The following is a 25,996-nucleotide window of genomic DNA, read 5'->3' as shown; positions in this document are numbered from 1 at the left end:
ACACACCCATCTACCCATACCCCCATTACGCCCATACCCCCATTACACCCATAACCCAAACAGGGTTCACTGACCGAACCGTTTGAAAGTGTAACTCCTTATGGATGTAATTCGAAGCGGCACGCTGAAATAACTCGTGCAGTAACGGAGTTCATAGTGAAAGACATGATGCCCGTTAATATAGTGAACAAGCCTGGCTTCATGGCTTTGTTAAACACATTGGATATGCGCTACCAAACGCCCTCACGCACATATTTTAGCCACGTTGCTATACCTGCAGGGTTGCCAACTCTCACACATTGAGCGTCTTAGACTAAAAAGTTAGTAGTTCGCTCTGGCGCCAACCACAGGCGATCGATCGATCGCGATAAAATAATAATACTTAAATTTAGTCCATTTTACACCGCCCCGATAACAACAAATTACATTCGTCACCCACTCCAGGTTCAAGTCTCACTCCAAGCGATCTTGAAAAGTTGGCAACCCTGTATCTGAGCTGTATAAAAAATGCTGAAACAGAGTTTCCTGAAAACAGTGGGGAAAAAAACGCGATTTTAAATCGCAATCGCAATTTATAGATAAAAACTTCCAATTATATTATTTTCCAAAATCGTTCAGCCCTACACAACACCCATCTACCCATAACCCCGTTATACCATAACCATACCCCCATTACACCATATCCATACACCCATCTACCCATAACAACATTACACCCATAACTCCATCTACCCTTAACCCCATTACACCATATCCATACACCCATCTACCCATAACATTACACCCATAACTCCATTACACAACACCCATCTACCCATAACCCCATTATACCATACCCATACCCCCATTACACCATACCCATACACCCATCTACCCATAACTCCATTACACCCATAATTCCATTACACCATAAACCCATCTACTCATAACATTGCACCCATACACCATAACCCCATTACACCCATACCTCCATTACACCCATCTACCCATACCCCATTACATGCATACCTCCATTACACCCATCTACCCATACCCCATTACACCACACCCATCTACCCATACCCCATTACACCATACCTCCATTACACCCATACCCCATTACACCTTACCCACACCCATACCCCCATTACACCATACCCACACACACCCCATTACACCCATACGCCCATTACACCCATACCCCATACCCCGCTACACCATACCCACACCCATACCCCCATTACCCTATTACACCTTACCCACACCCATACCCCCATTACACCATACCCATACACTCATACCCCATTACACTATACCCATACACCCATACCCCATTACACCATACCCATACACCCATACCCCATTACACCATACCCAATTACACCATATCAATACCCCATTACACCATACCCATACCTCATTACACCATACCCATACACCCATACCCCATTACACCACACCCATACCCCATTACACCACACCCATACACCATACCCACACACATACCCCATTACACCACACCTGTACCCCATTACACTATACCCACACCCATACCCCATTACGCCATACCCCATTACACCATACCCACACCCCATTACCCTGTTACACCATACCCACACCCATACTCCCATTACACCATACCCAAACCCCATTACCCCATTACACCATACTCACACCCGTACCCCATTACACCACACCCGTACCCCATTACACCACACCCATACCCCATTACACCATACTCACACCCGTACCCCATTACACCACACCCGTACCCCATTACACCACACCCGTACCCCATTACACCACACCCATACCCCATTACACCACACCCATACCCCATTACACCATACCCACACCCCATTACCCTGTTACACCATACCCACACCCATACCCCATTACACCATACCCATACCCCCATTACACCATACCCATACCCCATTACACTATACCCATACACCCATACCCCATTACACCATACCCATACCTCATTACACCATACACCCATACCCTATTACACCACACCCATACCCTATTACACTATACCCATTACACTATACCCACACACATACTCCATTACACCATACCCACACCCATACCTTATTACGCCATACCCCATTACACCATACCCACACCCCATTACCCTGTTACACCATACCCACACCCATACTCCCATTACACCATACCCACACCCCATTAACCCGTTACACCATACTCACACCCATACCCCCATTACACCATACCCACACACACCCCATTGCACCCATACCCCATTAGCCTATTACACCTTACCCACACCCATACTCCCATTACACCATACCCATACACTCATACCCCATTACACCATACCCAATTACACCATATCCATTCCCCATTACACCATACCCAATTACACCATATCCATACCCCATTACACCATACCCATACACCCACACCTCATTACACCATACCCATACACCCATACCCCATTACACCACACCCATACCCCATTACACCATACCCCATTACACTATACCCATACACCCATACCCCATTACACCATACCCACACCCATACCCCATTACACTATACCCACACCCATACCCCATTACACCATACCCACACCCCATTACCCTGTTACACCATACCCACACCCATACCCCGTTACACCATACCCACACCCATACTCCCATTACACCATACCCACACCCCATTACCCCGTTACATCATACTCACACCCATACCCCCATTACACCATACCCACACACACCCCATTACACCCATACCCCATTACCCTATTACACTTTACCCACACCCATACTCCCATTACACCATACCCATACACTCATACCCCATTACACCATACCCATACACCCATACCCCATTACATCACACCCATACCCCATACCCAATTACACCATATCCATACCCCATTACACCATACCCACACCCCATTACCCTGTTACACCATACCCACACCCATACCCCATTACACCATACCCACACCCATACTCCCATTACACCATACCCACACCCCATTACCCCGTTACATCATACTCACACCCATACTCCCATTACACCATACCCACACACACCCCATTACACCCATACCCCATTACCCTATTACACCTTACCCACACCCATACTCCCATTACACCATACCCATACACTCATACCCCATTACACCATACCCATACACCCATACCCCATTACACCACACCCATACCCCATACCCAATTACACCATATCCATACCCCATTACACCATACCCATACACCCATACCTCATTACACCATACCCATACACCCATACCCCATTACACCACACCCATACCCCATTACACCATACCCCATTACACTATACCCATACACCCATACCCCATTACACCATACCCACACACATAACCCATTACACCATACCCACACCCATACCCCATTACACCATACCCAATTACACCATATCCATACCCCATTACACCATACCCATACACCCATACCTCATTACACCATACCCATACACCCATAACCCATTACACCACACCCATACCCCATTACACTATACCCATACCCCATTACACCATACCCACACACATAACCCATTACACCATACCCACACCCATACCCCATTATACCACCCGTACCCCATTACACTTACACTATACCCACACCCATACCCCATTACACCATACCCCATTATGCCATACCCACACCCATACCCCATTACACCATACCCACACCCCATTACCCTGTTACACCATACCCACACCCATACCCCATTACACCATACCCACACCCCATTACACCATACCCACACCCCATTACACCATACCCACACCCCATTACACCATACCCACACCCATTACACCATACCCACACCCATACCCCATTACACTCTACCCATACCCCATTACACCATACCCCATTACACTGTACCCATACCCCATTACACCATACCCACACCCATACACCCATGCCCATACTTAATGTCAGTACACTGCATCACTACAATATGGGTTAATCAGAATGCAGTTTCATTTTCCCCTTTATAAAAGAATAAGTCAAATAGGGGGGCTTTCGTAGCCTTAGGGGAACTGTGGTGATGAGGCCCTTTGCTCTGTTATCCTGATTACCATTTTGTTCTCTTTTATACTGCCAATTGCAGCCTTACCCTTAGAGCACTATATAGGACCAGAACAAAGTTCTGTTGGGATACCAAATGCTTTTATGTAGTTCTCTTCAGGCCCATGATGGTAATGTGCAGGACTGTGTTGACCATTCCTAACATAATGCCGTAATGGCGTTTGGTATCCGTGAAAGCTGCGTCCTTAACCACGTTTCCTTCTGTCTGGTCTGGCTGCTCAGAACCGGCTCCAGGAGAGCCTCAAGCTCTTCTCCTCCATCTGCAACAATGTGTTCTTCAGGAGCACCTCCATGGTAAGCGCCCGCCGCTGTCGGCCTGAAGGGGGCACTATTGCGCTCAAAGTTCTGCGTAACAACCCACCACGCGTTGGCTCGAGAGTCCCTGCCCCACATGACGGCTCATGCGTGTTGACGGCAACATGTCGTGCCCTTGCCTTTTTTTAATCAGCCATTCAAATCAACCATTATTGTTATTTGCGCACGCGGTAATTGTGGTCTTTGTCCTAAATGCCGCCGTCACTGAGGAAATGAAACTGGCAGGTGTGTTTCGGGCGTGCTCCTCTCCGTGAGTGACGGTGGTCACCCACGCTGGCCAGCCTGAACTTATTACCGCCATCCAGAGAAATTCCTCTTTAACGGGCCGCCTAACGAGCTCGTTTACCTGGCATCGTTAAGCCCAGTTTCACCGCTGCATTACTCATCTGCCTGTAGCTCTGAAGCACACGAGAGAATTAAGTCATCATTACAGGCCCCAGGCGTTAATTATATCATTAGGGCGTGGCTGTTGGACACACTTTGCTCCCTCTCTTTGGTTTGCTCACTCGCTTTTCATCCTCTTTCTCTGTTCCCTCTCTCTTCCTCCCACACTCTCCTTCGCCGCTCCTCTCTTTATCTCTTTCTCCATCTGCATCTTTTCTGTGTGCTTTTGCTGTTTGAGGCTTTGTGTGAAATTGTGGGTGCGCACAGTATTTGACATCATAGACGAACACCTTTAGGAGTTTTAATTGCCACCAGTAGCGACTACTGTCCCTCCTATACCGTCCTCTTCGAGGTCAGGAGTCATTATCGGGGTTGTTTTTCATGCTTGTGCATTCCTCGGGCAGACTGATTTGAACATCGCCTGCTTATATTACAGATCTTATTCATGAACAAGATCGATCTGTTTCAAGAGAAGATCCTCCACTCCGGCCGCCACCTAAGACTCTACCTGCCGCTCTTCAGAGGTGAGACGTGAACTACACCTTTGCCGTGACACTAAAGCTGAAAGACCAGCTTGCTCAGTGCAGACCTCCGCCATTCGGGACAGGTCTGCGGGCATGTCTCCATGTTGGTTTCTGGACTTGCTCAGGTCTCCAGACGTCTCCTGTGCTTGGAAATGACATCATTCCACACATACATCCCAATAAAGTGGCATGCAAAAGCTTTCTATCTACCGGAAGTGTTTTCTGTCTCACGGATGATCAAAACATTATTTAAAGACTTAGTTGAAACATTGACATTATGAAAATAATATTGAATTAAATACTATTTATTGCAGCAGTGCTATTTTCAAGATTTGCATATTAAATGCTTTATAATGCATTAATTAATGCATTATAAATACACATTAACATATAGCAACAATTGTTCCCATATTTTTCAATGGCAAATATATGCAGATGCTGCAAGCATCCTCCTCTGCGCACACACACACACCACACACACACACACACATACACATCACACACACCACACACACACACCACACACACACACACATACACACACACACCGATGCAGTGGGCTACAGTCTCTGAACGTGCACCTGAAAGGTGTTTCTATCAGAAAATTAAATGTTTCTCTTAAAGGGGGAGGTGAATGTAAACAAAATTAATTTGTGTAAAAATGTGTTGCCTTCAAGGGTCCCCAAAGTAAAGATCAGGGTCCTGATGGGAGGTCCTTTAAAGCATAGTTGTGTGTGTTTATTTTTAGACCGGCGTTTGCTTTAGCGTACTGGCTGGACCTGACACGTCCTGTTCTTCTCCATCCAGGTGCTCCAGCTTTCCAAAATTGCCTAGACATTTTCTCACGTTTTCTCACGTGTCTAAACCCCCATGACCAATACTCTGTCAGTGAGTTGGTGCCGGTCCGAGAGCTGCGTGCTCCACTGGCGATCCGTGTGTGAACACCCCTCAGCGCCTCTTTAGACCTGTGTAGGTGTGCTCAAGGCCCCCAGTGAAAGGGGCCTGTTCAGCCTGACTCTCCTAGATGGGGGTTTTCTAGCCTGAAGAAAGCTTTCTGGCTTTTGCTGTCTGCTTTGGAGTTAAAGCTAAAAAACAAGGACCGACTAGACTGTTCTAGGTCGCCTAGGAACCGTGGTTCTAGAGTTTCACACCTCGTCTGGTTTGCCGCTTTTGTGCTTTGAGCCTGTGATTGGGTGGAAGATGGACTGTGATTGGGTGAAGCATGGACTGGTTGCCTGTGGGAGCTGTGAGCGAGGAACCTGGATGAGTTTAGATATTCTTGGCCTTCATCCGCACTCCTCGTTGCCGCAAAGGTCAAAGGTTACTTATGTATTGGATTGTGTTTAAGTTGAAGGTCTCTTGCAGGGGTGTGTGCGCGTGTGCATGAGGGAATACCTATGGGATACTGATCTCTGTTTGGCCTGGTGACATTCTGAGATATTGAGTGTGTTCTCCAGACTCCTGTGTCCTGTGTCGCCCGTTGCACAGCTGATGCCTGATCTCACTTTCACTCAGACTTTCTCTCCTCTTCACACACAAACACATACGCACACAAACACACACACACACTGAGTATCTCTATCTCGTCTGCTGCGCTGTTATCTTCAGAAAGACAACGGCTCAGTTCATATTTAATGCATCACACTCCATTCAGTAATGAATGACTTTCTTGCCCATTTATTGTTCTGCCTTTGTCCAGCTGTGTGTGTGCTGCTAGCAGGCAGAGAAACGCTATCACACCTCTACTCCTGCACTGACGGTCCAGAGTGACTCTGTCCTAAACGTGCACTGCTGGGGTCTCTAATGCCACTAATCCTTATTGCACACATCGGCACGATGGTCCGATTGGCGTTGGTACATGATTGGCTATGTTTGGCCTGGGGGCAGTGATTTGACAGCCTGTGTTTTCCAAGCCCTTTCTGTGTGTGTGGTTAGAAGAACAGACCAAATCCCCTGAACAGTTGGCAAATAAACATTATAACAGTATAAACATTAACCTAAAAGGGGTGACAAAAAACTTAGACATTTTATACATCCTTACCTTTCCTGCCACCCTCTTTCTATCTCTCTCTCTTTCTGTCTCTCTCTCTCTCTCTCTCTCTCTCTCTTTCTCTCTCTCTAGGCGCTGACTGTGATGTAGATGCTGCTGCCCGGTTCATTGCTGCCATGTTTGTGGCTCAGAACACTGCCCCTGCGAAACTCATCTACCATCACTTCACCACAGCGACCGACACCTCCAACGTCCAAGTGGTCTTCCAGGTTGTCATGGACACCATCATCAAGGAGAACCTGGAGGCCGTGTCGCTGCTCTGAGGTCCCTGTTGTTGCCGACGTTCACGTTCGGTGCGATTCCTTTTTACTCACAGAACTGCACTAGGAGTAGAAGACATTGCATTGATCTCTCACACACACACACACACACACACACACACACACACACACTTATGATTTGGGGGGGGTTTGTGCATAACTTTGTGAAAGCCTGGTTCTGGTCACATAGAATGGCGTGCTGAGCTGTCCAAGGTGCTGAAGCAGACCTTGTGTAGTGTCTTGCACTGCCCATCCTGCAGCGTTGACTCTGATGTGAGTGTCACTGCCTGCTTAAGAGTTGTCATCCAGAACCTCTAGATAGTGGTGAATGTGGACAGAAACTCTGGTGACATGAGACAGCTGGAGTAACTTTCCTATCAGGGGCTGTTTGACAAAAAATGTCGTCTTTATCTTAACTGAAAGTATGTACCTAATCAACCAGCCCTTCATTGTACACAAATCAATGTCCAGCCAGGGGCACAGATCCAGACAGACATAGAGAAAGAGAGATGGATGGGTCTTATTATTCAAAATGACTAAAGCCGTGACATACAGTGATTACGCTGTTATCAAGTATTCCTGAAACTCAGTAATGTGAGAGATGTTTGGTTTGTATGCTGCAAAAGACACTTGGGATGGGCAGATACCTGGAATTGAGGTGTGTGTGTGTATCTGAGTGTGAGAGAGCGTGTTTTAAACAACCAGTGGTCAGTTTGTTCATTTGCGCATCCGAGCGTGTGTTTTCCTCCTATCAATATTTGCCAAAGAGCTTCCTGTGAGTGTGCGAACACAAGAGTTAATGATCAATGCAGATGAGCGTTTTCACGCCTCTGTTGTGTCACTTTAAAAACACCATTCTGTCAATGACCACAATGATGAGAATACTTTAATCTTCATGACTACGCACTGAATGTCCCGCTCAGACGCTCAGATGTGTCTTCCTGCCATGCAGTTTCCACGGTTTATGGTGTATAGACCCCGGTTGATGATTTCATTGGAAGCAGCTTGTATTGTACAAAAGACCAATGTTGTCCTTTAACACACACCTTCTGGTGCCTTAATTGTGCTACTATTATTTGTAAATATTTGTTATTTAATAACTGAAATGTAACTGTCATTTTGTAAATCATGCCACTGTGAACAGATGAAAATCATCAGAAAGGAGACAGTAGTTACGCAACAAGCGTTTGATTTGTTCTGACGATCAGGATTGTTTTGTAATTAAACGCACCGTGTTCATCTCACGTGAAGTCACAGTGCAGTGTGTAAACAATGGTTTTTGTTGTTATTTTTAAACCTTTATTTCTAAACTAAAAAAATCACCTGACAAGTGTACACAAAATCAACAGTATCTGTTAAATTTAATAAAACAAGGAAACATCTTTGAGAGACTCGCCAGTAAACAATCTGTCAACATTTAATACATTTGTAGATGGGTACAGAAAATACAGGTGGGGGTCGCGAGAACGTTCCCTCTCATAACACTTTTGGTTTTGTCGACACGGTCATTTTATGTTTCGTATTCTGCGCAGCTATTATATTCATAACGTGTAAAATAAATAAACATTCAGTATCACCAGTCCGTTCTGCGCGCGGGAACTGCACTCCTCGTTAGAAATGGGTGTTTTGGGGACGGTGAGGGGGGGGGGGGCAGCGCGCGCAGCACTCACGCCACCGAGCAGTCGCGCGAGTCGAGCGAGAGCAGCACGTCCGCTTTACACCGGAACGCGCTCGAGCCGTCGGGTATCATCTCGCAGCTCTGCAGGATCGGAGAAACGTCCTTAACACAAATAGCCTAAAACAAATGACAGACACACGCATTAGTGTACGTTGACATGTATGGCACAAAAGAACTTATGAAAACTTCAAAAAATCGACTAGTTTGCAAATGTGGTTGTAAGGTTAAAAAAAACACCTCGGTGGGAAACTGTCCGAAATAACTGCATATATGTATTTAGTATAAAACTGAAGTTTAAGTTTAGTCGAAAGTCTTAAACTGAGCTAATTAAAACATGTTTATTTACTACGCCTTCTCTGGAATGGCTGTGCACAGGAGTTGTCGCTGGCGCATTGCATCTTTGGAAGCGCATTTTACGCACGGAGCGCTAGCGGTTTGCGCGGCGGTGGTAGCGCGTTGCACTTTAGCGCAAAACGCAGGCGACATACTTTCGTACGCCTGTGTATGTGGGATTTCTTGGAAATACTTTAACAAAAACAAGTTTTGTTTTCCCATAGCGCAATGATATAGGAAAGAAAACGTATATGTCAAGAAAACGTCTCCTGGCAAATGTATTTGGATAAGTAATAAAATGTTAAATTAAGTTACATTTACCGGGTCATATCGGAATTATACTTACCATGTTTTTAAGGACGGCGGTCTGTCGGTTGGAAAGGTCGGGCGCCGCGTTGTTCCCAGTTGTTTCTGTCTCCCCGCTGTCCAGTAATGATTCCGTCTCGGATCGCCGGACGTAAGGTGACCGTCGGATGCCGGACAGTAAGCCCGATGCTCTACCGACAGAGTAATAGCTTGGGCCGGTCGACTGCTTGTACCAGGCTTCTGAGGGATGACACGAGATGAGGATGATGACACTCACGAACACCAGAACAGATCTCACCGACCTCTCCATTGCGCACATGTCTGTTCAAGTCAGCGCCGGCGGTTTGTTCTAAAGCATGAACGGAATGTTTGTAGCTTTTGGCAAGACGGTCCGCACCACGGTGGCTTTTATAGACCCCCAAAGTAGCCCGTGAGTTCGTCATTCCCAAGTAGGTGATTCATATTTCCGGTGAGGAAAAGTCCAATCAAAATTTATGCGCACTTTGGCGAGTCTGGAGCGGGTTGGGGACACCTCAACGTCAGATTTTACTGACGCGTTTTTTGAATGTCCTCCTGCTTGATGTGATCTACGTCACGTTTTAATTTGAAAGTGAATGATAAAACTAGAAATGCAATATACAAAAAACTTTTTTTCCTGGAGATGCATGCAATCTATGAGATGCATGGCTCATAGATTTTCACACCAGGCACTTTATTATAATTACTTTATTTGTCTTGGAAAAAGATTTGTGGCTTGAATTCCACAATGTGCTTCCATGGTTCCACAAGAGACTTAAACTGACATTAAACATTCCTTTGACGTTTTGGTCCAGGTTGACGTGCCTTTGGGCTCTCCAGCGGTTCTCATCACCTACTACATCCTGAAGGTGCTCAGTTGAATTCAGATCTGGTGAACGAGGAGGCCACTGAGGTTCATGGAACTCGTCATGATCCAGTTGGACTTGTGCTTTGTGACATGGCCCATCATTCTTTAAAATGCAAGGCGTTTTAATTCTAATGGACATTGTATTAATGACGTATCCGTTTTGCGCTGCCGGTTGTTGCTGCAACAGCTATGGCAGCAATGATATTAGTAAATTCCACAACCTGATGTACAGCCTTTTATAACCCCATACAATGAATTCTAGGATTTAAACATCTACTCTTCCATTAACTGGTTCCCCCTCCTACTTCTCCATCATATATATATATATATATTTTTTTTTTTTGTGTGTGTGTTAAATATATATATATATATATATAAATGTGTGTGTCTGTGTGTGTGTCTTTCTTTATGCAGTTTTCACAGTGCAGTGACAGTCAGCCAGTCCAGGCTTGCTGATCTAACATGCGCCATGAACAGAGTCCCTGAGATCTGCTTCCTCCCCATTCGGTTTACGGCCGGCAACACTGAATGCTGCATGCTGTCATTACACCAGAGGATTCCAACTACAGCAAGCCACTCAAGACAAAATTGGTTTGACTGTAATGACACGTGCTAGAAGTGGGTAGCACTTTTCCCCGTTCTGATTCTAGAATCACCCTAGTCGGTTTAGTTCTGGAATATCAGACCCACCCTGAGTCGGTTTACATGTGCTGTATCCATGAAATCGGACATTCCCTCATAATATTTCCAGTAAATTAAGGTTAATACACAAAAGCATGAGTAATGAATCACCGTCAGACCGGGAAATGGAACCTAATGTCATTTGCTTCGATTCAGAGTCCACATCAAAACCAGCTGAGGCCGGTGCGTGAAATGGTGGTAAAGTGGTTGAATTGTGCTGTGTTGGGTGAAAAACAAACAAAACCATCACCGCACATGTACAAAGGACATTTTTATTGTTTTTGTCCAATCAAAGAGCAGGAAACTCCTGTGAGAATCCTTCCCTCATCATTGCTGACAACGATCACAAATATTTATCCCATCAAAACCCCTTGGCCCCTTACGTGTGTGTGTGTGTATGTGTGTATATATATATATATACACACACATACATACACACTATATTGCCCCTTTTATGAGTGTAAGTGCATGAACACCCTTTTGGTACATGGTGTAAACAGATAGAAAATCTGAATGGTATACTACTGTGACGTACTATTGTACTATACATAGTACGGTTTCGAACCAATGGTTCGAGCGAGGCTGAGCAGAGTGCCCCCTACAGGTCGTTGTAGAGCGGTCGGCACTGTGGCTCCGGCTTGTCCTCAAGCACGGCGTCGGGCGCACACACCCACGGGTCCTGGGTGAACCACTGCCACTTCCTCAGCCGATCCCTCAGATTCTCCAGCACGGGCCGCATGGCCGGGTCGTCCGCCAGGTTGTGCTCCTCTCCCGGGTCAGCGAGCGTGTCGAACAGCTCCCAGCGGGGCCGGTAGTAGTAGGCAGCCAGCGTCTTGAACCAGTGCGTGGGCTTTCCCGCCACGGTGCGGTTCAGCAGGTCCTGGAAGGTGGGCGAGACGTACAGGTCCTGATCGATGGGGAAGGCCATGCGGTAGTGCAGGTTGTGGAGCAGCCGGTAACGTCCGAGCCGCACAGACCGCATGGGGTAGTACATGGTGGCCTCGTGGAGACTCTGGCTCCCGAAGGCCGTGTCCCAGGCCGGCTCCGAGACCAGGGCGGGGAGGAGCGACCGGCCCGTCAGCTGTACCCGCGCACCCCCGCTCAGGCTGTAGGACGGGTACGGCACCGAGAACCAGTCTAGGATAGTGGGGGTGAGGTCTGAGGGCACGGAGAAAGAAAGACAGATTAGCCATTGAAGCAGATTTTTTGACTGCATTTTTGCTTGTTTATTTATCGCATAACTCAACTGCATGTCTGCGAGCTCTTAAGAGAAAAATAACTGACTACTAACTACTGAAATACTGATTCAGCCAGAACTGCTTGAGGGAAAAGGGGTGGCACCAGAGAGTGGAAACAACCACAGACTACAGTGTTATTAACTCAGAGACTCCACCTGGCAGGAAAAGTTGCACTGCTTTAACTACATTACCTCCATATTGACCGATGTTTGGCACACGTTCTCTATAACCACCATCCAAACTAAGTGCAAATAGCACCACCTTGTGGTTTGGTTTTAAAACATAAGCAGAGACCACAGAGGTTGTGTTTTTGGGTTTGTGTTTTTTTTTTCTTCTGCTGTGAACAGTTATAGCTATAACTAAAATTATGATTATGGTCTCCGGCCGAAACTCTGTCTGTCCATAAAGAGACAGGAAGAACATAAATGGACCGTTATCTTAATCTTAGAACAATGCATCATAAATATGTACTTTGTTTTTCTATGATTTCTGTCCCATGACAAAAGTCACATGAAGTCAGAAGGGTGGTAGCTACCTTTGCACTCCATATCAGGAACCATATAAGGAGAGACTGAGTGATAACATGGATGTTTTTTTTAAACTCATACAGGTTTGTCTGGTTTATGTGTCCTGCCTTGTAAGCTGATGTAAGCCATGTGTATGTGGTTGCATATTTCTTTGTGTTTGCGTGTCTCATGCGGTAGCCTTACACAGGCCTGTCTGAGTGAGTGTGTGTGTGTGTGTGTGTGTGTGTGTGAGTGACAGACTGTGTATATCTCACCCAGTGGGCAGATGCAGGCTTGGTGTGTTTGTATGCATGTGTGTGTATCTCCCCCAATGGGCAGATGCTGGCTTGGCAGGTCTGTGTGTGTGTGTGTGTGTGTGTGTGTATTCACCCAACAGGCTGACGTAGGCCTGGCTGGTCTGTCCCCAGCGTTGTCTGTGCTCCGGTGAGGACACCAACATGGGTTCAGCCACACCTGAGCCGTATAGGTTGGTGCGGCCATTGGGGAACGGAATTCCATTATCTGAGCTGTAGATCACTAGAGTGTCGTTCTCAAAACCTGCATCTCGCAGCTCCTGCAGTACCAGACCGATACCTGGAGGGGGAGACAAAAACAACATTACAAACAGAGCTTGAAAAGAAGCAGATGACCGGATTCTGTTACAGGATTGTCTTAGGTGACATTACTGGTCACCAATTCTTGTCTTGGAGAGTTCTAGTTTCCAACCATAATCTACCATGTGCCCTACCAAAAATGTCTTCAGAAGATCATGACCATGTGTATTTCCATGACGACGCTCAGATTATATGGTTAAATATGGTTTTGTCTGAAATTCTGCACAAAGGGATATCTTTAGCTCAGGACTTTAGCTCAGTGACCTGTAATCTGAACAATTTAATCTCACTTGTAATCTCAATGCTTCTGTAGTAAGCCAGTACTTACAACACAGGATTTTTCCCAAGTGTTACATGTCTCACCTTGGTCAAGCCTGCTAACAGTGGTGTACTGGGCTGCTATGTCTGCTCTGGCCAACGGGGTATCTGGGACAAAGTACGGAACCTGGAAGAGCGTTCACAGATCCAAGGTCAAAACCAATGAGAGTTCACATCTCCACACTGCATCTCAGAGAGCATCAGAACTGATCCAAGATCAGTCTGACACCATGTGGGTCACTGGGAAACAAAATACAGAGCCAAGACCCTTACCATGAAACCGATTTGTTAGTTGTATTACACTGACATATTAGATTAAACCGCCCCCACCTCCACCTGATCCGGCGTGTAGTACTGGGGCTCCCAGTCTGGGATTCTTCCCATTCCGCTCTCGCCGTTCCCAAATTTCTCGCAGAACGCTCCGTACTGGGGCTGCGAGTGGCCGCAGCGGTGCGGGTCATGGAACGCCACGTACAGGAAGAAGGGCTGTGCCTCTCCATCGCCCCGCCCCGCCCCCGCCGCCTCGGCCGTCCGCTCCTGCAGGAACTTCCGGACCAGGAGTTTGATCCGTGTGATGTTGCGTCCCACCTGCAGGACGGACCCGTTCTCCTCCGTGTATGCGAAGTCGAAAGGATAGACGGGGCCCGGGCCCACGTGTTTCTTCCCGATGATTCCTGTCACACGGAGAGAACCGAGCAATGTTACAAAACATCACTACACCACACTCCACGCTCTGGCAGTATGCTTTCATGAGCTGGCAGCATGCTTTAGTATACAGATAGTATGTTTTAGTATAATAGAGTATGCCAAGTGGATAACCAAGTGGATAATCTTACCAGTATGGATGTTGGCCTGTTTTAACAGCAGGGGGAGACTGCGCACTCCGTCAAACGAATTATAATGATGCACACCTTGGTGAAGCCCGTACATGCCATTCTGGTGCTGAAGATCACACAAAGCCAACAATTCAATAACGAACATATAGTTTTCAATCACTGAACGTTCAGAAACATTAACCACGTAGTGCTCGTGCTCGCGCTACCTGCGGCAGTCCCGTGAGCACGGCGGCGCGGCTGGGCGAGCAGCTGCTCGCGCTCGTGAACGCGTTCTGGAATATGACGCTGCGCCGCGCGAGCGCCCGTAGGTGCGGCGTGCGCACCGCCGTGTTGTTGTACACCTCCGTCTCAAAACCGGCATCGTCGGCTTTGCGCGGGGGGAAAATCAGAAATGTGTTAACGGATCACTTTTATTTGGCGATAATGTTCAGTTATTCTACACGTATAACGTTGTAAGATACCGATTATTAGAAGGACGTTTCTGCACTCGCTCGCGCCACACAGGTAGATTAGGAAGAACAAGAACCCCCCGAGATGTAAACACATCTTATTTCCTTGATTTAGCCGTTCTTGGCGCTCGTCACCCTCAAAGTCCATCTCCTGTCATTACATTATAAATTATAAATACATTAAAAATTTGATTGCGCTACGACATTCAAACCAAACATAAAGGAAACTTTGGAGAGCTGCTGAAGTTTGTTCTGCGGTCACCGATTTCCGCCTGTTCATGTCACGTGACCGCGATCACGTGAGCGGTTCGACGGCCAATGGCGTCATCGCAACTCTTACGCCGCTTCACACGAGACGCAGTTTTGCTGCTTTTGCGAAAGAAACCGCAGGCGGAAAACGCAGTGATTCAGTGATATTTTTTTTTGGGTCTTTTGTTGAAGAACATTTCGGTTTTCAGAAACGAAGAGACACCTCAGTGAGCGCACATCAGAAAAGAGGTTAGTCAAAGTGGAACGGTACATAAGGTTTATAATAACTCACACTTGGTGGTGTGTTTGTGGTACCACACAGTATGTATCGCCAGTCTGTCGTTGTTTACACGTGTGGTTTGGTATAGTGTGTGTGTTTTTTAAGTAACGTTATGGTTAACTGGTTGCTTATGATTATTATGCTATTAACACAATACACCACAGATCATAATGAATGTTGTAATTTTAACGTATGCTAATTGTTTTTGTGCAATACAAATTCTTTCTAGATGTGACCAAAGTATCCAGAGTTGCAGGACTTCACTGTGCGAGAGCTTATCTGAACTTGAGAGAACTTGAGAGCACCACCAAGTTTCTGCCCTCCCTCCGCATGTGTAAGCGTGACGGTGCCATACGTGTGATGGCCCATGTCCTGTAAAACAACACCTCCAGGACATTACGCCGAGTCATCATCATTCCACATGATCCCTCCGGCCATAAAGATCACCACCGACGACTGACGACCTGAAGCAAAGGTCCAACCACGCTGGAGAGCCTCCCCTCTGTGTCCCCGTACTGATGGAAATGCTGTTGTAACCGTCCGGGATGCTGGAGTCCTCGGCGAGCGACCTCGCGGTGGGCCACCGCTGCCCCAGGGAGCGGCTAGCTGCCGTGTGGGCGTCCTCCAAGCTGCGCACCTGTCTCCCCATCCTCACCTGGCTGCCCAGGTATCGCCTGGCCTGGCTAAAGATGGACCTGCTGGCCGGCCTGACCGTGGGCCTCACAGTGGTCCCGCAGGCCCTGGCCTACGCAGAGGTGGCGGGCTTACCTGTGCAGGTAACAACACACTGGCACATTACAGTACTCCACCTACACCACAAATGTTACATACCTGCGGAGAAACCCCGAGCTGCCCAATATCGGCTTCACTGCATATTAGATTTCTATTTAGCATAAAAATCTAAAACTACCATCTTGTCTCATACCTGTTAGACCAGTCAGGGGTAGGGCACCTTGGGAATACAATGAAACCATACACGACACCGGAGGTTGCTTACACACCAGCCGACGTGTTATAATGCAGCTATTGTGGGCACAAATAGAAAGGGTTTTACCCAGTGTCCTCAGATTCTAGTCAGGAACCTTTAGGTCCTGTTGCATTTAGACATTAAATATGTTTACACTGTAGAAGATGTGGTCAGGTCTAGATGTTTGAACATTCATGAATAACCCAACTAACAACACGCGGCTCTTTTTTTCAGAAAGACTGTGTGTAGTCAGGATAAAGGCAGTGTCTTTGCAAAGGTGTGGGTTCTAGAATTTGGGTTTGGTTTGGGTTTTGCAAAGTGAGGCGTCTGTTAGCATGAAGCTAGTGTGCTAAAGCCAGTTGTGTCCCAGTTGCCTTTAGTGTGGTTAGCATTTTTCCTATCGGAAATATTGTAAATGAAATAAATTCTTATCTCCACCCTGCAGTATGGCTTGTACTCGTCTTTCATGGGTGGCTTTCTTTACTGCGTCTTCGGCACCTCGAAAGACATCACGCTGGGCCCGACGTCCATCATGTCTCTTCTCTGCTCCTTCTACGTGGGCGGGGACCCCGTGTACGCTGTGCTTCTCGCGCTGATGTGTGGCCTCATCCAGACCACCATGGCCCTGCTGAGGCTGGGTAAGCCTGGGTAGAACTGAACTGAGCTTCACGTTCAACCTCCTGACCAGCCCTCAGACGGCGCATGTGACCACAGCTCATGTTTTTATCCACTGACGGTCCGTCGCGGTCAGCTGGATGGAAATGTGTGCGGAGTTTCGTTCCTTTGACCTACGAGTGGAGTGGAGAACCCGTGCGGGCGCTTTGTCTGACTGGCTGTGTGTTTCCCAGGGTTCCTGCTGGACTTCATCTCCTACCCCGTCGTGAAGGGTTTCACGTGTGCAGCAGCGGTCACCATTGGCTTCGGGCAGGTCAAGGTGAGTTTCACCGGCGCTATCGAGGAGCTTGTCCGTCAAACGTCACAATGGCGGGTACGTTGGCTTCTCTCTTCACATTAAAGCAATGTATTGAGTTATAGCTAGCAGGATGTCTGTATAATTTTTTTAATTACATTTTTGTAGCATTGATTTTGTTCTCATTATTAAGTCTTCTCTGTGTGTGTGCATAGAACATTCTAGGTCTGAAGAACATTCCCAGGCAGTTCTTTCTGCAGGTCTACTACACGTATCACAGGCTGCCTCAGGCCAGGTGAGCAGAACCTTCTGGAACTTCTTTCAGGCTCTGCGGTGGGCACCTGGTCCCCATCGTCCTCCCTCCATGTCACTCTCTCCATCTCCACCCCAGGGTTGGAGATGTGCTTCTGGGGTTGTTCTGTCTCCTCTTCCTGGTGACGATGACGGTGATGAAGAACAAGCTGGGCTCCTCTGAAGAGACTTCGTCTCCGCTGGTCCGGACCGCCAGGGGCCTGGTGTGGAGCTTTGCCACAGGTGAGATCCACCCACAATCCTCCACCTTTCCACAGTTATTCTTCACACCTGCCAGCAAAGTAATCACAATGTACGTACCGATAACACCCATGTATCTCAAACATTAATACAAATAGTCGACTGTTTGTATTAAATGCATATCACTGTTTACATTTGTATGTATACTAAATAAATATACGTGTATATTATACGTGTAAATAAACGTGTAAATACTTCCTGTGTGCACTCCTGTGTATTATACGTGTAAATATACGTGTAAATAAACGTGTAAGTACTTCCTGTGTGCACTCCGTGTTTCCCCAGTCCGGAACGCTCTGGTTGTCATAGCAGCGACATGCGTTGCGTACTCCACTGAGGCCGTGGGGTGCCACCTCTTTACCCTCACGGGGGAGACCGCTCAGGGCCTTCCAGCTTTCTCGGCCCCCGCCCTCTCGGAAACGACGGCTAATGGCACGCGTGTGTCCTTCAGTGAGATCATACTGGTCAGTTCATAGACGGAGGGATTTTAAACATTCACTGAGACCCTGATTTAGTGTAAGATGCCATTTCATCTATTTCTAGGAAACCAACCCCTCGTGTACATGTAGCATATGCAAAAGTATATGCAAATTATTTTGGAGCAAACCTAATTGTGTACAGATCTTACACTTGCATCCCCGCGCCATTGATTGGTTAGGACTGATTCTGTTCATATCAATACACAAGACCAACTGGGTAACCTGCTTGTTTGATCATGTGACTCCTCTGACCAATCATGTGTCTCCTCAGGACTTGGGAGGTGGTCTAGCCGTTATTCCACTGATGGGAGTTCTGGAGAGCATCGCTATAGCTAAAGCTTTTGGTGAGGCTCCACCATCAGGACTCCATGCACTCCTAATGTTGTATTAAACAGCTTTAAATACATTTTGATGCTTTTATGAGGCCTTTTTCTGAACATCTTCAAACATCTAGGGAGTCAAAACAATTATTACATCGATGCCAACCAGGAGATCCTTGTCATTGGTGCGTACCCTACACTGGCCAATTCTGAGCAGTTTCACTCGTTTGTGAATGCGTGTGTGTGTGTTTGGCTCTTGCTGCATGTGGTGACGGTAACTCCGGGTGTTTCTGCAGGACTCACCAACGTTCTGGGCTCCTTCGTCTCCGCCTACCCCGTCACCGGCAGCTTCGGGAGGTGTGTGTGTCACGTTCGTGTTGTTTAAAGATGCGTGCTTACTGATGAAAGGTGGAACTTTGTAGGGTTGGTGCAAACGCATTAGGAGTAAGAAGTTGCTGTTTTAGTTGCGAGCTGGGTGTCCATTTTAAAGGAATTTGTGAGGGACTTAGGAACACTTAAGATGTGTATTGCTGGATGTAGTAACTATATTCTCTAAAAAAGTACAGAAACACATTGCTAAATGTGTTTAGTCAGATTAATCAGATGTGTTTAGTCAGATCAAACAGATGAATGTTTAGTCAGCATAAGATGTTTAATTTCAGCTTTGTTTCCCTATAGAACTGCCGTAAATTCTCAGACCGGAGTGTGTACACCTGCTGGTGGCATCGTTACAAGTAACACACACACACGCACACCCAGCAAATATCTATAACAAACTTGATGTTTATGCTTGCTTGCTTGTGTATTATGCAGATATAGTTTCAGTACAAAGTCAAGGTCAGAGTTCTGATGGTGGTTCCTCTGCTCTCCTCTCCACCCCCAGGTGTGGTTGTGATCCTGTCTCTGGCCTTCCTCATGCCTCTCTTCGCCTTCATCCCCAAAGCGTCTCTGGCCGCCGTCATCATCTGTGCCGTCGCCCCCATGATTGACTTCAGGGTCCTGCCCCGGATCTGGAGGGTCAAGAGTGAGTCGGAGAAACCTGCCCCCACCCATTCCCATCCCGCAGCCTTGTAAAGCAGAGATGGTGTGTGTGTCACCGTGCACGCCAGCATGGTGGGTGTGGCTGAAAGTCACACGAAGAACCGGCGGATCACGGAGTGCTGAACTGAGGGGGAGGAGTCTCAACTGAGGGGGAGGAGTCACACGTAAATGGAACAATCGTTGCAGGTCTGATGTAAATCTGGGGGAGGGGCATTCGGAACTTTCAAGATGAGGGTGTGGCTGAGGGAGCGGTAGAAAGTGGTGATGTGGACCAGTAGCAGGTGGTATATGGAGCTACAGAGTGATGAGAGCACTCGGTGTGGATGGAGAGATTGGGGACCGTCTCACAATATCAACTGCAGACTCAAATTTAATTAAAAAAAAAAAATTTTAAACGTGCCTCAAATACACGCTTTCAAGTTTTATTAAACTCTTAACTTTCCCTGTTCTCAATTTCCGTTGTGTGCTTTTCTGTGTCTCCCTCCCTCAGAGCTGGATCTGTTGCCCTTCTCAGTCACCTTCCTGGTCAGTTTCTGGGAGGTGCAGTATGGAATCGTGGCAGGTGTAGTTGTTTCGGGGCTCATGCTGCTTTATATGGTGGCCAGACCTGAAGTGAAGGTAAAGTAAGCATGAAATTTGAATTATAAACACTCGTGAACCACTCTGATACCCATATCAAATCTGATTTTAAAAAAGATTAAAAATGTCTCTACAATGGGTAGAATGAGTCTTGAGGGATTACGTTTGTAATCTGACCCTGCAGATGTCTGATCACGGGGTCCTGGTGATGGAGCTGAGCGCTGGGCTGAATTTCCCTGCCATGGAGCACCTCAGTACCTCTATACGCACGCATGCACTGTGTGGTGAGAGAGACACACACACACACACACACACACACACACACTACATGGAGCACCTCAGTACCTCCATACGCACGCATGCACTGTGTGGTGAGAGAGAGACACACACACACAGACACACACTATATGGAACACCTCAGTATTTCCTTACACATGCATGCACTGTATGGTGATACACACACACACACACACACACACACACTCTATCTGTAGTGAGACTTGTAGAGCGATATGTGGTGTAGATGCAGCCGCCCACACAAATATGTAAATGCTCCTCATCATTAGAGGTAGATAATTGGGGAACTTGTGCACACACATGCAAACACACACATTTGACAGGACTGTTTAAATGTGTGACAATGAAGAGGAAGGAAATGCATGAAAGCAGCGTTTTATTTAGTCCCCGTGCTCACCGGGCACCTCGCTGGTGTTTTACAGACACGGTGGGGGGGGGGGAGATCAGACCCTCAGTAATGAGGCCATTTAATGTTCTGTTCTTCATCCACTTATTCACATGGTCGGGGATGGGTCTCCTTTAATAGAGGTGTTAACATAGAGGTGGTAACGGGATGCTTTTATCATCTTCTGACCGCTGAAATGAGAATCCTGCACGGATACACCGGCAGTACACTGAAGATAGACTGGTGATACCCTGGTGATACACCGGTAGTACACTGAAGATAGACTGGCGATACCCTGGTGATACACCTGCAGTACACTGAAGATAGACTGGCGATACCCTGGTGATACACCGGCAGTACACTGAAGATAGACTGGCGATACCCTGGTGATACACCTGCAGTACACTGAAGATAGACTGGCGATACCCTGGTGATACACCGGCAGTACACTGAAGATAGACTGGTGATACCCTGGTGATACACCGGCAGTACACTGAAGATAGACTGGCGATACCCTGGTGATACACCGCCAGTACACTGAAGATAGACTGGCGATACCCTGGTGATACACCGCCAGTACACTGAAGATAGACTGGCGATACCCTGGTGATACACCGCCAGTACACTGAAGATAGACTGGCGATACCCTGGTGATACACCGGCAGTACACTGAAGATAGACCGGCGATACCCTGGTGATAGACCGGCGATACCCTGGTGATAGACCGGCGATACCCTGGTGATAGACTGGCGATACCCTGGTGATACACCGGCAGTACACTGAAGATAGACTGGCGATACCCTGGTGATACACCGGCAGTACACTGAAGATAGACTGGCGATACCCTGGTGATACACCGGCAGTACACTGAAGATAGACTGGCGATACCCTGGTGATACACCGGCAGTACACTGAAGATAGACTGGCGATACCCTGGTGATAGACTGGCGATACCCTGGTGATAGACTGGTGATACCCTGGTGATAGACTGGTGATACCCTGGTGATACACCGGCAGTACACTGAAGATAGACTGGCGATACCCTGGTGATACACCGGCAGTACACTGAAGATAGACTGGCGATACCCTGGTGAAACACCGGCAGTACACTGAAGATAGACTGGTGATACCCTGGTGATACACCGCCAGTACACTGAAGATAGACTGGCGATACCCTGGTGAAACACCGGCAGTACACTGAAGATAGACTGGCGATACCCTGGTGATACACCGGCAGTACACTGAAGATAGACTGGCGATACCCTGGTGAAACACCGGCAGTAGACTGTGAGGAACCATGTTTAGAGTCATTTTCATGAAGTAAATCGTATTTTTCATGAGGGAAGTAAGATACAGATCTCGTTTGGTCACACTGGGATTGCAATTAAATGAAAAGTGTAAATGTAATCCAGCCGTAGTAAATCTGCATACGATCCAGATATGAGCCACATGTTAATGCAGGGTGTAAACGGGCTAACTGAATGTAATAAGGGTAGTTTCTCTCTCTCTCTCTCTCTCTCCCTCTCTCTCTCTCCTTCTTCCCTCTCTCCAGTTTCTCCACCACGAAGTGTGGTCCTGGACTGTCACCATGTCAGCAGTATCGACTACACTGTCGTGAATGAGCTGCGAGATCTGCTAAAGCAGTTTAAAATGCACAACGTTTCCCTGCTGTTCTCAGGACTGAAGGTTGGAGTCTGATTCATTGTGTGTGTGTATATACGTACGTTATTATAATGTATTGTGTGTTAACTATATTCAGAATGCGCGTGCGTGCGTGCGTGTATGTGCGTGCGTGTGTGTGTGTGTGTGCGTGCGTGTGTGTGTGTGTGTGTGTGTGTGCCCCCTAGCCCTCTGTGTTGGAGGTCTTGTTATCTGCTGATCTTCCAGACTTCAGACAAAGAGACAGTGTGGAGGCGTGTCTACAGAACGTGTCTAGTGACATTCACAATGACTGACAACTGTGCCTTCCAATCAACACCAAGAACAGTTAATGATGATTGAGCTAGAAGCCAATGACCAATTGTCCTGAATACCTCAAGCAACAAAACTCTATTCAGAGAGCAACAGTAGCAAGTAGCAACCTGCTCCTCACCTGTTGATGCTTTTTAAAGTTTGTGGACATTAACATCACAAACTATATGGGACCAAGAGATCTTTGCACACGATGCTAATTTAAGTTTTAAATATACACTAAAGTTTTGAGGGGTGTTTTGCATTTAACTGACTTAATAGTGACCGGCCATATGATGGCTTAAGCAATAACTGGACAGCAGTGTCAGAAATTACCCAAAAATAAATGATTTTGTACTGACGGGGGCCGCCCTGCTCCATGTAGTGGAGACAGAACCATTCTTTCAGCTCGAGAACAGAGGTGACAGATTTATTTCACCTCTTGTCCTCTGTAATATTCTGCTGTTTTTTTTACATAACATGTAATAGTGCTGTAGTAATGTGGCAGAGTTGAACTGTAGCGGCAGACGTTACTGACCATGACGAGGCTTGTTCATGGGACACAGCTGTGCACTTGGGATACTAGTGGTAAAGATGTCTGAATGATTACTGATCACTGATGTGTGTGTTTATGAAAGCGAAGGGAATACTTATTTTCTGTAAGTTAATGACACTGATACAATCTTTGTAACTGAAAGTGATTGATTTATTGTTTAAAAACAATACAGAGACGTTAGCACTTTTAAACATTTCATATTATAAAGAGAATGGACATGCTTTTATGGTAAAAGAAGGAATTCCAGGTCGATGTATGAACTATTCACATTTTGAATCTAATAAATGATGGTAAATCATTAAAATAAATATTGGAGTTGCCAAATAATTGTTAAAGATATGATTTCATTATTACTGTCAATTTTAGACTTGTATAAGTTGCACTTGTAGACATAGACTCCCCCCCCCCCCCCCCCCCCAGGTGCTGCTCTGGGGTGGGAGGTGTTTCATGTTAGATTCTCTCTGGAGGGATACGCTTGACCTGATTCTCATAGGTAGGGTCTCGGATCAGACCCAGGATGGCAGAGTTGCACAGTCTTCCTCTGCAGTCTGCAAAGATGGTAAAATTATTAAACTCACGATGCTACACACAACTAAAGACACCCATTTGCATATCCATTGAGAAAGACATGCTTATACCTGATTGTAATCACTTTTGCCATTTTGCTGTTTGGATTTGAGACTTCACAGATATGAACCTGCCGTTTCTAACGATCCTACGAACGCAGCAATATCACTGTCACAGACGCAGGATGCGCAGATAGCTTCCAACTGAAGAGTTTAATGAAACAAAATGGAACGCGAGCATGCACAAAATGGAAAATGGAAGAACGTTGACGTGACGTTAATGACTGAGGGCCGGTCACACCAGCAAGAAGGAACATCGCACAGATGCCATAGTGAACGGGCCTCACTGTGCACCACCTGTGTGGGGTCTGGCACACAGCCAAAACGTACAACGCGTGTGATTGACAGCCGAACAAAAACAAAATGCCACATGACGGAGGCGGCTGGCACGTGGGCCACTGAGGCCTTTCTGGAATTTTGCACCGATATCCCAAATCTCAGGAGACATTCTATATCCTGGTGCTGTAAAAATGCAGCAGCAGATTGGAAAGTGTAATTTTTATTTGCAGCTAACAATGTAATATTTATAGTTTTACACTATTTTCTGCCTTGATTTCTGATAATCATAATATCCCATTTTAAGGTCTGCATAGTGTGTTTCTCAGGACATTCTGTGTGATCTTCAACGCCCCCTCAGGATTCAGTACCTCGAGCTTCTTCTGCTGTTTGCGTGTCAAAGGAAGGATTGCGAGTTTCGGCCACTGGCGTACTGTACGTATGTAAAGACTGAGAGAGTCTATATAAGGCAACCCAGGTTTGCACTCTTCCAGGTTAAAGGTTATTTATCCTGAGAAATGCCATCAAACTTTCAGCACCTTCTTTGGGTTTTAGGTGTGTCATCTACACATTTGCTTACATCTGATTTACTTACCGTAATTACAGTAGTTTGAATAATTATTCATACCCTGCCTGATAGCTATAAAATGTACTATTGATGCGTTCCTACTGGCTGATGGATTCACATTTCATTTCACAAAGAACAATTTGAACTGGTTTGCCCAGATTAGACCTACATGCAGTGTGCAAACCCCGTGGAACTGGGAGTCAGCAGTGCTGGCCTAAAAAAAAAAAGAGAAAAACCCACAAACAAACCCAGAGCTAGCCGAAAAAAAGAGCTGACATTACCACAGTGGCACGAGGGCAAAATAATGATCAGCAAGGCAGCACAAACCCGGACGCTTGTTCAGCAAAACGTCCCTGTTAAAGCAGAGGTGAGAGGAACGCAGTCGATGGCCACAATTTCCTGACAGGAAACGGTGACAGGAAGCACTTCTGGAGTCTCAATAAAAGATGGCAGCGTTTCACACTATAACCACTTTAACCTTATCAAGTG

At 46.7% G+C, this 25,996-nt stretch overlaps 5 protein-coding genes and 1 long non-coding RNA gene across 6 annotated transcripts in view; 4 read left to right on the top strand and 2 right to left on the bottom strand.

Moving 5' to 3' along the window:
• gnav1 (guanine nucleotide binding protein (G protein) alpha v1) overlaps positions 1–7,767 on the top strand; it is a 29,075-nt gene extending 21,308 nt beyond the window's left edge. The window contains 3 exon segments of the mRNA XM_076985107.1: positions 4,317–4,388; positions 5,230–5,317; positions 7,440–7,767. Of these exon segments, the coding sequence (XP_076841222.1) occupies positions 4,317–4,388; positions 5,230–5,317; positions 7,440–7,630 (351 nt within the window). The 3' untranslated portion in view covers positions 7,631–7,767.
• Positions 4–2,306, top strand: LOC143485611 (uncharacterized). Its single transcript, XM_076985106.1, has one exon. It carries the CDS (start codon positions 1,001–1,003, stop codon positions 2,174–2,176), a length of 1,176 nt encoding a protein of 391 aa, XP_076841221.1. The 5' UTR covers positions 4–1,000; the 3' UTR covers positions 2,177–2,306.
• Positions 7,768–8,934: 1,167 nt separating the features above from the next.
• On the bottom strand, positions 8,935–10,346 carry npb (neuropeptide B). The gene is made up of 2 exons (XM_076985108.1): positions 9,985–10,346; positions 8,935–9,422 (listed from the first exon to the last, which is right to left on the bottom strand). Exons 1-2 carry the CDS (start codon positions 10,261–10,263, stop codon positions 9,294–9,296), a joined length of 408 nt encoding a protein of 135 aa, XP_076841223.1. The 5' UTR covers positions 10,264–10,346; the 3' UTR covers positions 8,935–9,293.
• Positions 10,347–11,769: 1,423 nt separating this feature from the next.
• Positions 11,770–15,754, bottom strand: sgsh (N-sulfoglucosamine sulfohydrolase (sulfamidase)). Its single transcript, XM_076985073.1, has 7 exons — positions 15,485–15,754; positions 15,230–15,390; positions 15,024–15,129; positions 14,518–14,861; positions 14,233–14,314; positions 13,646–13,849; positions 11,770–12,669 (listed from the first exon to the last, which is right to left on the bottom strand). Exons 1-7 carry the CDS (start codon positions 15,618–15,620, stop codon positions 12,110–12,112), a joined length of 1,593 nt encoding a protein of 530 aa, XP_076841188.1. The 5' UTR covers positions 15,621–15,754; the 3' UTR covers positions 11,770–12,109.
• Positions 15,755–15,816: 62 nt separating this feature from the next.
• slc26a11 (solute carrier family 26 member 11) lies at positions 15,817–24,371 on the top strand. Its single transcript, XM_076985072.1, has 16 exons — positions 15,817–15,970; positions 16,231–16,777; positions 17,414–17,606; positions 17,817–17,902; positions 18,094–18,173; positions 18,270–18,412; positions 18,716–18,894; positions 19,181–19,253; positions 19,364–19,414; positions 19,526–19,586; positions 19,908–19,963; positions 20,113–20,253; positions 20,761–20,888; positions 21,034–21,133; positions 23,084–23,217; positions 23,379–24,371. The coding sequence occupies exons 2-16, from the start codon at positions 16,547–16,549 to the stop codon at positions 23,484–23,486; spliced, it is 1,764 nt and encodes a 587-aa protein (XP_076841187.1). The 5' UTR covers positions 15,817–15,970; positions 16,231–16,546; the 3' UTR covers positions 23,487–24,371.
• Positions 24,372–24,456: 85 nt separating this feature from the next.
• Positions 24,457–25,793, top strand: LOC143485590 (uncharacterized). The gene is made up of 2 exons (XR_013122945.1): positions 24,457–24,596; positions 24,718–25,793. It is a non-coding gene; the product is annotated as an uncharacterized LOC143485590 (long non-coding RNA).
• Positions 25,794–25,996: the final 203 nt, after the last annotated feature.

The sequence above is a fragment of the Brachyhypopomus gauderio genome, unplaced genomic scaffold (genome assembly GCF_052324685.1).
Source record: "Brachyhypopomus gauderio isolate BG-103 unplaced genomic scaffold, BGAUD_0.2 sc37, whole genome shotgun sequence".
Classification (NCBI taxonomy): domain Eukaryota; kingdom Metazoa; phylum Chordata; class Actinopteri; order Gymnotiformes; family Hypopomidae; genus Brachyhypopomus; species Brachyhypopomus gauderio.
This window is presented reverse-complemented; position numbering and strand designations above follow the sequence as displayed.